General features: G+C 51.5%; 2 protein-coding genes across 2 annotated transcripts; one reads left to right on the top strand and one right to left on the bottom strand.

The window, feature by feature from the left end:
- Positions 1-3,553, top strand: LOC149343240 (BEN domain-containing protein 5-like). Its single transcript, XM_089546917.1, has 4 exons — positions 1-250; positions 1,963-2,000; positions 2,316-2,535; positions 3,353-3,553. Exons 1-4 carry the CDS (start codon positions 1-3, stop codon positions 3,475-3,477), a joined length of 633 nt encoding a protein of 210 aa, XP_089403043.1. The 3' UTR covers positions 3,478-3,553.
- Positions 3,554-3,849: 296 nt separating this feature from the next.
- Positions 3,850-9,385, bottom strand: LOC149343239 (uncharacterized). Its single transcript, XM_089546916.1, has 3 exons — positions 9,295-9,385; positions 5,137-5,380; positions 3,850-3,870 (listed from the first exon to the last, which is right to left on the bottom strand). Exons 1-3 carry the CDS (start codon positions 9,339-9,341, stop codon positions 3,850-3,852), a joined length of 312 nt encoding a protein of 103 aa, XP_089403042.1. The 5' UTR covers positions 9,342-9,385.
- Positions 9,386-11,240: the final 1,855 nt, after the last annotated feature.

Here is an 11,240-nt window from a genome sequence, read left to right as displayed (position 1 = left end):
ATGTCAGTGCACATTAGACATCCCCAGGTGGTAGAAATTACTTCCAGCGCCTTCCACTACACCACCGTCGTTCGATTTGTGCACGACTTGGACAAAAAGTTTCACGTGATTCCTGCAAAGGACATCACCAACTTTAACCCAGCACACAACACCGACTTCAATACGCGGGCTGTCTACACGGCGTTTTGGCGAGACCCGGTGGACGGTGAGGACAGTGGCTTTTACAGCGCCCAAGTCCTGATGCTAGGAGGTAAGTTTTGTGCACGTTAATTGCGTGAAGTTTTGCCACGCGAACTGGGTTAATTACTGTGTGTGTGTGTGTGTGTGTGTGTACATGTGTGTCTGAATTTCTTACTGCAGAGACAGAAAAAGAAATCGAGGACCGGATGGCGAAAAAAAGGCTTGCAATGCCAAAAATTCCGGACGCTGAAGAATCGTCAAGCGAGTCTTCTGAAGTGGTGGAAACACCAGCCCAAAAGAAGAAGGTATGCTTGCGTTGCAGTGTTATACCTTGTAGTTCATTCTGCATTGCTGTGAAATTTTACCTGTGATGTGTTGTGTATACTTGTGGTGACACAGTCTGTGCTTTTTTTCTCGTTCTTTAGAAGCAAAAGCGAATTGTGCTGGCCGCCAAAAAAGCGCAGTACGACGATATTTAAAAAAAAAACATGGAAAATGCCACAAAAAAAACGTTTGCAGCTCAAAGCCGTGACAGCCGCAAAGCGGTAAGTACGTCTGCTTAGCTATAAGCTGACTTATCAGACACCTTTATAAAGTTGCAGATTAAATCTATGAGCATGAACGATAATTGTTTATAGGCCAGGAAGAGGCGTGCCTCAACGGAGTCTTCTTCTGAAAGCGAATATTCGCTTTGCTCTAAAAGCGAGCTTCGGGAGGCTCAAAGCCAGAAAAACTTCTGGAAGAAAAGGGCCAAGGAACTGGAAGCTGAAACATTATTCCTGAGAGAACAAGTTGCGAGCCTGCAGCGGTGCCTTGAGAAGAAGATTTTTCAGGTACGATGCCTCGCATTGATTTTACTTTGACAATTTACTACTTCAGTGCTTTTCATTATTGTATTTTCAAAAATATGCAATTTATTTTAATGCAGTGGACGCAAAACTGGTTGGAGCTAACCAAGTGGATGGTAAGAGTGCAGCAGGTTTGGTTCATTTTCAGCCTATATTAATGATTTTTCAGTCAGCTTATCATGGCCTTTCATGTAAATTGTGGGTAGCTCTACAGGGGCTTGGTTATGTTGAAAATCCACTGTTCTGTCTTCCGTTTCCCTTCTGTCATCTCCTTTGCACTGTGCGCAAGTACTTGCTGAGAATTTTTTTGCACTAATAAAAAGCTTGAAATGTTTTAATATTGTCACGACCAGAGGAGCCGTGAAGGTAGGCGTCGGGAAGAACCCAAGACTGGGAGCCTTCTTTTAAGTACAGAGCCAGGTTCCAGAACACAGAACAGAACAGCACGCCTCGAGAGCCCACCGCCGCAGCGCATTAGGCGCTTGGCAATATATTCTGCTATTTCGAGGCTAAGTCTGCTCAATATTTTCATTCCAGAACTTCCTTGCAGTCCCACGATTCCATCTTTCGAGCAGACCCCAGCTGTTTGTACACGTAAGTACCTTATGCTTGCTTGAGTCAGGAAAGCTAACATTTCAAATACATTAGGCTTATATTAACTGCACTCTGGTCTAACTGCAGAACCTACGGCCACCCCGATGCAGGAACAAGAGCAGGCTGCATGCTGTAAGTTTTTCTTATCCTTTCCACCACACCACACGCAATTTCCGCCACAAAAAGTCACCTTTTATAATGACACAGTCCTATCAATTGCAGCGCCGCACCCAGCAGAATCCGTGCAGCTGCCTCATTTACGTAAGTTTACTGCTTCATATAGCATTTCATGGTTCAACACCTCAAAGAACAAAGTTTCAAAAATCATTTTGAATTACAGCAGCAAGAGAGGACTTCATGTATCTGGACGATGGATCTGTGAGTGGCAGTACTTTTTGTTTCGACTTCTGCAGATCATGCCTAGTAGCGATAGCATCTTTGCGAGTGAAGTGAATAGGTTATCATAAGCGTGCATTTTTCTTTCTTCTTCTCTCTTCTTTTTTTTATAGTTTTTATGGTCTCTCACTTTTTTTTACACAAGTTGTGTAAGGTGAACAGTACGCGCACTTTTTATTTTCAGCTGCATTGCATGTTGCATGGTGAAAGCTTGTTTGTCGTGTGGTTACTTTTGTCTTCGTATTTTTGGGCTAAAGGCACAATGTAAACTGTGCACTATGTTATGTTTCTTCTCAGTTTCACCTGTCAAAAGGTGTAATCGTCAGTGCAGCTGGGGCAGCCAAGATCCTTGCAAATAAGAAGGGCACATTGGTGTGCAAAGATACTGCCCATGCCATATGGGGTCCCGACATATTAGCAGTCCGCAGTGTGACGGGAGTCGTTGCCTCTACGAAGAAGGCTTTAGGTGAGGTGCCCAAGCAACCCCTCACTCCAGAGAAGATTGGGGTCATCGTAGGTATGTTTCAGTCGGAATTTTTGAGCTAGTTCATCACAGTGTTTTCATCTTGGAAGGGCATACAACGATATAACATCTGCACATTGCATGCCATCAAAATAATCAAGCATAAGGAACTGTCAGAGAGAGTGAGGCCCTTTAATGAAATGCAGAGAATTGAGCCTGCGTGTAAACATCACTGGCATGCTACTCAGTGTGGTGAGGAAATTGGAGAGAGAGATGAATGGAGAGAGAAGTGTAAAAGGTTAAAAGAAAAGAAAAAATTGGTCGTATTTTGACTGATGTGTAACAGCAAGTAGCGTTAGAGAATATTGAGTGATGAAGTGCACTGTCCTACAATAGGCTGACAAAGTTCACTGCGTGAAACGCGCACGAGGGTAACATAAAACAACTGTATAAACTGCACTGTACTGTATAAATAACTGTGCTTGCCTGAGAAACTTGTTTCGCACAGTGTAAAATGTCAAGGAGAGGGCTGAGTCGGGCTGGTTGGTTCATGTTGAATGGTACGGCAAAACAGCGCTGACGGACGGGACGGAAGAAGAGACAAACACAGCGCATGTGTTTGTCTCTTCTTCTGTCCCGTCCGTCAGCGCTGTTTTGCCGTACCTGTAAAATGTCACTGATATATCCATTATACAAATAGCTTGGCCTATCTAACAGTTGGCTAGTTCCTTAGTTGCTATAGCAAGTTTGGAGTTAGTGCACCACTACTGCAAGTACCTGCTGGATCCTGATGTGTCTCACCCCTCCTTCCTTTCATATGGTAGCTATCTCTGCCACATCTTATTAACAGTTGTAAAAACTTCTTTTGCAGCCACGGTCAAGCACTGGGGTCAACAAAAGGGCGTGGATGTTGATCCCGTCTTGAAAAATATGAATAGGATTCTCAGCGAGAAGATCCAAGATGTTGTCAAGTCGAAGCGGAAGGACACACATTGAAGCCATTTCCATGACAGAATAAACATATCCACATCTACGAGACGAGTCGATGCTTTTGCCCTGTCCTGCTGCTGAGAGCGTGCATTAATCCCAGCAACGACTGCTGGTCCCAGCAACGACTGCTGGTCCCAGCAACGACTGCTGGTCCCAGCAATGCCTGCTGGTCCCAGCAACGCCTGCTGGTCCCAACAGCTGCTGGGAATCTGCCAAAATCCCAGCAGTGTTGGGACCAGCAGATATCCCAGTAGAAAATTTTCACCTGGGCGAGACATTTACAATTTCCTATCCTCAAAAAACCAACTTTCAATTTTTGTCTATTAACTGCTGGGCACACATTACATGTCAAGAAGTGGTAATTCTCCAATGGACCAGTCAATATATTATCTTGAACAGCTGAGTTGTGCAAATGCCTATTGTCAGGAGTTCACAACAAGCCGGAAATCAAACAAATTACTCGCCAAAAGAAAGGAGCTTGTTCAAGCTCCTGGTTTCGACACCGGCAACCTTCAAGAATGCAAGGAGAGTAAATAACTCTATACACAAGGAGTTTATTTTTATTCTTCCCAGAGCAGTTCCCGCAAAATGAGAGATGAAAGTTGTTGAACACTGGCTAAAGGTCTCAAATTCGCTCCCGTTTTTAACACGAAAGCATTAAGGAGCTCGTGAGATGGAAAAACCTTCGTCGGCGTCGCCAGGGTCTAAGGGCAGTTGCCACGGCTCCGTCGCGTCGTTAGTGCGCGAAAAATCCCAGGAGAACCAGCGGCGGAGGCCAGCGGGGCGCTGTTAAGATAGAGTGACGTCATCGTTCGACCTAGAGGAGCGGATCCGAGTCTACAAGTTTCCATTGCGCACGGTGTTGCGGATTGATGCCGTCATATGTGGATGGTATGAAAAGCAGGCATATCGCATTTCATTCTTGAGGCGGAGCTTATAGGATCTCCGAAGTCTGTTTTTTTTTTTCACTCACCCTATATTAACTGCTCACAGTGATGCCAAAAATTTTTGTAAAAAAATGCTGGGGAACATATTAACAAAGTTTCGCATGCATGCTCCATGTATGATTAGTTCCCGATACACAACCGGCATGCCGCGAATTCGCGATACTTGGGAAGGTCAAAGCAGAAAAACTAATTTCAAGGCGTCAACGTCTATTCTTACTGGCCATTTTTAACGGTACGTTAGACGAGACGCGTGTGTTTAGCCTGGTTGCCGCATGGTTTTGCCTGCGTTGCTGGGTCGTCGGCACGTCTGGCAACAATATTAGACTCTGGCATGGACTCGGGTCAAGCTCTGATCCATGGAGGAAAAAAAAGTTTTAGAGCGCAGCTCTTTGGCGTCCGTTCCTGGGTTTCGCGTCGTCGTCGGCCTCGTAACCAGCTCCGCCCCCCTTTCATCCCCCCAGCGCTAGCAGCGACCGACTGATACCGCTGGATGCCGCTGACGCCGCTAGAGAGTCAAGATAACGTGACTGCATAGAACACCGTCGCCGCCATGCAGAAAGAGGAGGAAAGGGTCCCCCCCCCCCCCCCCCCCCTGTTCTTGTGTGGCGGATAGGGTGCTCTTCAGTTGCCGACGCGCCGGTTATTTCACGTAGGTGGTTGGTGGTGGTGGAAAACATTTATTTACAGATAAACTTCGGGAGGTGAGGTATGAGCTGACCCAAAGGGGGCCAGCCCTCACAAGTACTAGGTGGAGGTCCCTATAGTTCGGGACCCCAGTGGCGTCGGCCGCTGCCCGGGCTCGCGCGACCAAGGCCCGTTGGGCCTGCAGGTCAGAGCAGCCGAGCAGGGTCGCCTCCCAGTCCTCCCGGGTTGGGTTGGGGTGAGGGGGGATAGCAGGGTTGGAGGGGCAGGCCCACACCATGTGGTAGATGTCCGAAGACTTCTCCGCACAGTGCGGACAGCTGCCAGAGAAAGAATTCGGGTCAAGTGTTTTAGAGCTGCCGGGCACAGCAAAGTATTTGTATATAGGCGAAGCAGAAGCCGCTCCTCCGCCTTTGAGAGACCTTTACACGGGCGGGGATAAAGACTATGGCCAGATTGATAAAGTAAAGAAATGTCTTTAAACGAGTAAGCTGGAGTGATTTCGAGTTCCTGATCGTCGGGGTCGGAGGGGAATGTCCGGTGAGAGAGCGCGCGGGCGGCGGCGTCAGCTGCCTCATTTCCCTCAAGGCCCATGTGAGCAGGAGCCCAAACGATACGCCGGTGAGCGGGGTCCCCGGTATAGACGCTGTTTTGGAGAATGCGGTAGGCTAGATACGGTACCCAGCCCTGCTCGACGTTCCGACATGCCCCTCGCGAGTCGGAAATAATTGTTTTTGAATTGGAATGAGATGCAGCCAAAGCAATGGCGACCTCCTCCGCGTGTGTTATGTCACGGGCTCGGAAAGTAAGGCCGTTCACTGTTTTGGATTCGTGGACGACTGCGGCCGTGAACCATCCCCCATGGTGGGGGCCGGAGGCATCCACGTAGAATACGCCGGGTTTCGATCCATAGTGGCGGGCCAGGGCTTCCGCCCGCGCCAGGCGCCGGCCATTATGGTCCTCACGGTTCATGTTCGCGGGAAGAGGGCGCACGTGGAGGGCGCATCTCCACTGGGATGGAATACGTACGCGCTCTTCCATGAGAGTGGTGTGTTGGATGTGTAGTCGGGCAAGAAGGCGGCGACCCGACGATGTCTTCGAGAGACGTGTGTATTGGTTGGTCAAGTGAGCTTCCCGGAGCTCCCGAAATGTGTTCACCATGCCCAGCCCCAGGAGGCGCTTGTTGGAGGTGGTCACGGGGAGGTCCAGAGCCCGCTTAATAATTTTGCGGAGGATGACTTCGAGTGAATCCTCGTCTTGCTTCCGCAGGTGGAGGTATGGAGTCGAATATAGAATTCGACTGGTTACAAATGCATGCGCCAGCCGCATGCCGTCCTTACATCGTAACCCCCCGCGCTTGTTAGAAACCCGGCGGACTAAGCGGCCCACCTGGTCCCCCACCTGACGGAGTTTGGCCAATGTTGTTTCTGACCGTCTGTCTTGATGTATAAAGAGCCCCAGTACCCGGACTTCGATTTTTTCAGGGATTGGACCTGTCTCAAGAGACAATGAAATTTTGGCTGTGCACTTTGGTGAGGGGCGTATGTGCACAAATTCAGACTTTTGGGTGGAGCATTGGAGGCCGCAGCGGCGAGCATAACGGTCCACTATGGTCGCCGCCTCCTGCAGGTTGGCCTCAATGTCTCCAAGGCAACCCTGTGTGGCCCACAGGGTGATGTCATCGGCGTACAGCGCATGCTGTACACCGGTGACAGCGCCCAGCTGGGCCGGTAGGCGCATCATAGCCAGATTGAATAAAAGGGGAGAGAGCACCGCGCCCTGTGGTGTACCCCTGGTTCCTAAATGAAAAGGGCCATGTTCCTTATCCTGGATTCGAATGTAAGATAGTCTGTCTGTCAAAAATTGCCGAATGTATTGAAAGGCGTTTCTGCCGCAGTTAGTTTGAGAGAGGTGGGTGAGAATGATCTCGTGGGTAACGTTGTCGAATGCTCCCTTCAAATCCAAGGCGAGTACGACCTTGTCATTGTGAGCGCATTCGACGGGGTCAAGGACAGCCCGATTGAGTTGTAGCAGGACATCCTGTGCAGATCTCTGTGGGCGAAACCCGAACATGGTGTCTGCGAAAAGATGTTTGGATTCCATGAACTCGGACAGCCTGTCGCGTGCCATCGTCTCCATGAATTTGCCCACACAAGAAGTCAGAGAGATGGGGCGGAGGTTGTCCGTGTTGATGGCCTTTCCAGGTTTAGGAATGAAGGTGACCAGGGCGGTCTTCCAGTCGATGGGGAGTGGCACTTCCCCAAGCCAGATTGAGTTAATGTAATTCAGTAAAGACAAGTATGTCGGGTCGGGGAGGTTGGCTAACAATTTGACTGTAATTTTGTCCCGACCCGGAGCGGTGCCACATTTCATTTTTGCCAGGGCCGCCCTCAGGTCATGGAGCTGGAACGGTTGATCCAGCTCAACGTTCTCAGAACCTGCATAAGAGTACGCCGGCCCGCAGGGGTCCTGGGTGGTGCACAAGTACTGGTCCCGGAGCTTGTGCGCCAACTGAGTTGTGTTGCCCTGAAAGCTGTGTATGGCTCTTTGGAGGTGTTTTTGAGTTTCCGTGCGTGTTTGCGTGGGGTGAATTAGTGCGTGAAAAAGGCGCCACGTGTTCCGGCTGGACATTTGCCGCGCGGCCGTGTTGCATCGTGCCACCCAGTTGGAGTCGGCGAGTTGGGCCGCATACTCAGCCGCTCGTTGAGTGAGCTCGGCGATGCGAGCTTTAAGTTTCCGGTTGTGCTTCTGCCGGCGCCACCGACGGACGAGGCAATGCCGGGCCTCCCATAGGTGGAGCAGGTGGTTGTCCACATCAGAAACCGCCTCTGAGAGCTGAATTTGAGTTTCGGAGGAGCGAACGCTAGAGACCAATTCTTCTGACCAAGACTGGTAGCCTTGTTCATGTATTGGTGTGGCAGTGTTATAATTTTGCCTGAACTTGGTCCAATCTGGGAGTCGGGCTTGTGTTGTTGGTCGCGCGAAAGGATAGGTCCTAATCGTAATGTTCAGGAGGCAGTGGTCGCTGCCGAGGGTTTCCTCGGTGTTGACCCAGTCTGCATACTGAATGTTGTGGGTGAAGGTCAAGTCCGGACACGTATCCCTTGTCACGGAGTTGCCTATACGAGTTGGATGGATGGGGTCAGTGTGAAGAGTGAGGCCCAGCGTTGACGCAAGCTCCGCCAACTTGCGTCCCCGCTTCTCTTCACGGCAGTAACCCCACATCCGAGAGGGAGCGTTGAAATCGCCCACAATCAGGAGGGGGTCCCGACCCGCAACTCTCAGCGCGCGGCTAAAGAGGTCCGCGAATGATACATTCGGCAATTTCGGATTGCAGTATATATTGAGTATGTGTAACGGTGGGTCCTGCTTGCGGAGTGGGAGGAGGGTCACCATTACATAGGAGTATTCAAGTTGTATGTCTAAGTCGACCTGGTTGGCTGTATAATTTCTATGAACGCAGAGACAAGACGAGGGGTCCTGCTGGAACGTCGTATAATTTGTTAGTGTGGCGCCTTTCCCTGGCTCTTGGAGGGCAACCACCGCTGGCAAATGCTCAAAGGTTGATAGGAAAAGCCGGAGGTCGGCGCGCTTGGAACGGGACCGGAGCCCCCGACAGTTCCATTGAGTAATCGTAATGGGGGAAGCCGATTTGGAAAGGGGGGAGCGCCTACACCGAGGGTGTCCCGCCATGCTCAGATTTTGACGTGATAGGTGGTAGTGAGGCTGCCCCCGAGCCAGATACCAGGGGCTGAAGCTCAGCATCTGGAAGGGGGCAGCTGTCTTCGTCATCGTCGAGGTCATTGACTCGCCGGGATAATCTAGAGGGCCGACCAGATACGTCCTTAAGGGGACCGGCTCTGCGAGAAAGGCGGGGGTTACTCGCGACGTGTTGAGCGATCATAGAGGGGATAGCCTCCATGACTCGAGCTATAAGGCGTTCCATCGCTGTCTCCAACAAGGTGTCAAATTTGGCATTGAGACGGGCTTCGAGTTCAGCAAGGGAAGGTTCCATAGCCGGTGTCGCCGCCGTCTCGCTCTCCATAGCCTCTGTGTCGGGGTTACTAGGGGGATGGGGAGTTGTTCTAGCCTCTAAGGCTTCAATTTTGGCAAGTAGCATCTCGTTTTGGGCCCGGAGAGAAGCTACAAGGTTGTGGAGCTCAGCGTCAGCCGCCGAGCGAGGGGCAGGGGAGAGGGGGTGGGAGGAGGAGGCAACCCTGCCTGAACCGCTCACCTGTTTGCCATTTTTGACAGCGTTGGCCCAGGAACCGGCCGCGCCATTCTTGTCTTGGGAGCGGGCTTGCTTCTCCTGGCCGCCGTGTGGGGGCGGTAGCTAGAGTTACTGTATATGCTACCAAAGGTAGCCCTTGACGTCCTTCCCGCTGGTAGGCGTCTGTTGTTTTGAAGCGTCGCTGCCGACGCTACCAGGGTGATGTGGCTGCCTGCCCGTCACGCTGGATTTCCCGCCCTTAGGGGCGGCTGGCTTGTTGGGACGGTATTTTGCAGTGCAGTCCCGCGAGTTCGTGGCATGGCCACCACCACAAAACTGCACACTTGGCCATACACTGGTGAGGGGCCCGCACCCCCTCTTTTATGGGTGCCTGCTGTCCACACAGGCCACACTTATCTTGTGCTGGGTTGGGGCAAGCGTCTGCCCGATGGCCGACAGTTCCACACAAGCTGCAGGCCGGAATAGTGCGCAAATACGGCTGCACTGAGACGATTTCAGAGTTGTAGTGGACGTATTTTGGCTTAACCGTGCCGGCAAAGGTGAGCCGGGCCTTGTTGGAGTTGCCGAACTTGCGGATATCCAGTAGAGTGCCGCTCCTCCACTGCACGCTAAGTTGAAGAGATTCGGACGTCTCATGGTTGGCCACCGTAATGACTCCATAACAGACGTCCTCCTCATGTTCTTTGAGATGGCCGGCGAGAGGCACATCTCCTATGGTCGATTTGATGGAAATTTCTCCCAGCAGACGGTCTGCGACGTGGGCGTTCCGGGTGCTGGCGAGGATCAAATTTTGGTCCTTGCATAAAAGGAGGCTCAACTCGGACGCCTTAGGCGCCCCGAGGAAAGCGCCGAACGCGGCACCGAGCTCGCCGTATTGAAAGACGTCCCGGATGGCCAATGACTTCCGGGGCTTTATGACGATGACAAAGTCGTGTAGGTGAAATTTTGGTGAAGGCTTGGGCCTCCACTTGGTAACAGGGTTGCGGCCCTTTGGGCCGGCGTCCTTCGCCTTTTGCGAGGCGGGAGCTTGGCGGGTAGCAGCAGCCTTGTCGGTGGTTTGCGTGGCGTTCGCCGCTATCTTGGCCTCGCGTCTGGACCGGCGCTCAAGCAGACGCAGAAGATTTGCATTGCGGATCGAGTCCGCGGGTGCCGATTTGGGTTCCACAGTGACGGGAACGGCCGACCAAGACATGGCGTCCGGGTCATAGCCGCGTTGCAGAAGTGTTTCTTCCATCTTGCCGAAAGAAGCGACTCCCTCACAGCCGAACGCCGGCGCAGCCGTTAGGCTTAGCGTCGGCGCCGGAGGCGGGAAGGAAAAACGCGTTAAAATTTGTAAAAGGGGGCCCACCTATATGAATTTAGTGTCCACGGGTGCCGATGAACTTGCCGAATCCAAAGGGAGCGAAATTGATGGGATCCAATGACTTGAGTCGTGCCTCCTGTCAAAAAATGACGGAGCCGAAGCGCCACACGTCTTGCAGACGCCCGCCAGAGGGAGGCCCCGGCACGTCGACGAATACGTGACCACCTTCCCACGGCTAGACCTGGTTCTTAGCGCTGCGGAAGCGAGGGTATCATATTGTTTGTGTCGGCATCGGCGGCGTTGTCCCTGAAACCAACTCCGCAGCTGGGGTTGACTCACTATCGAAAAGGTGAAACAGCTTATTTGCTGCGCTCAAATTTCGCATTAGGAAGTAACGTAATCGTCGGTAATTTTTTTCTTCCTCCATGTCTGATCGAAGTTAAGCTGATTTGATCTGTTTGCGCCGCAAATATATGGAAGTTGCTGAAGACAGCGATGTGCAACGCACAACGCGAGAGCGTGTTGCAGTTTAATACGAGGCGTGATCGGCTGAGCGAAGCTGATCTGCTCGCTCCGCTTCAAGTTCCAAGCCCAGTCGCGGCAATAATCATTTTATTTCTGCATGGGTAGCATGGGCATGCAGTTG

Source organism: Amblyomma mixtum, chromosome 5 (genome assembly GCF_055824585.1).
Source record: "Amblyomma mixtum isolate Tamu chromosome 5, ASM5582458v1, whole genome shotgun sequence".
NCBI lineage: Eukaryota > Metazoa > Arthropoda > Arachnida > Ixodida > Ixodidae > Amblyomma > Amblyomma mixtum.
Note: the sequence above shows the minus strand (reverse complement) of the source record. Positions and strands in the feature narration are given on the sequence as shown.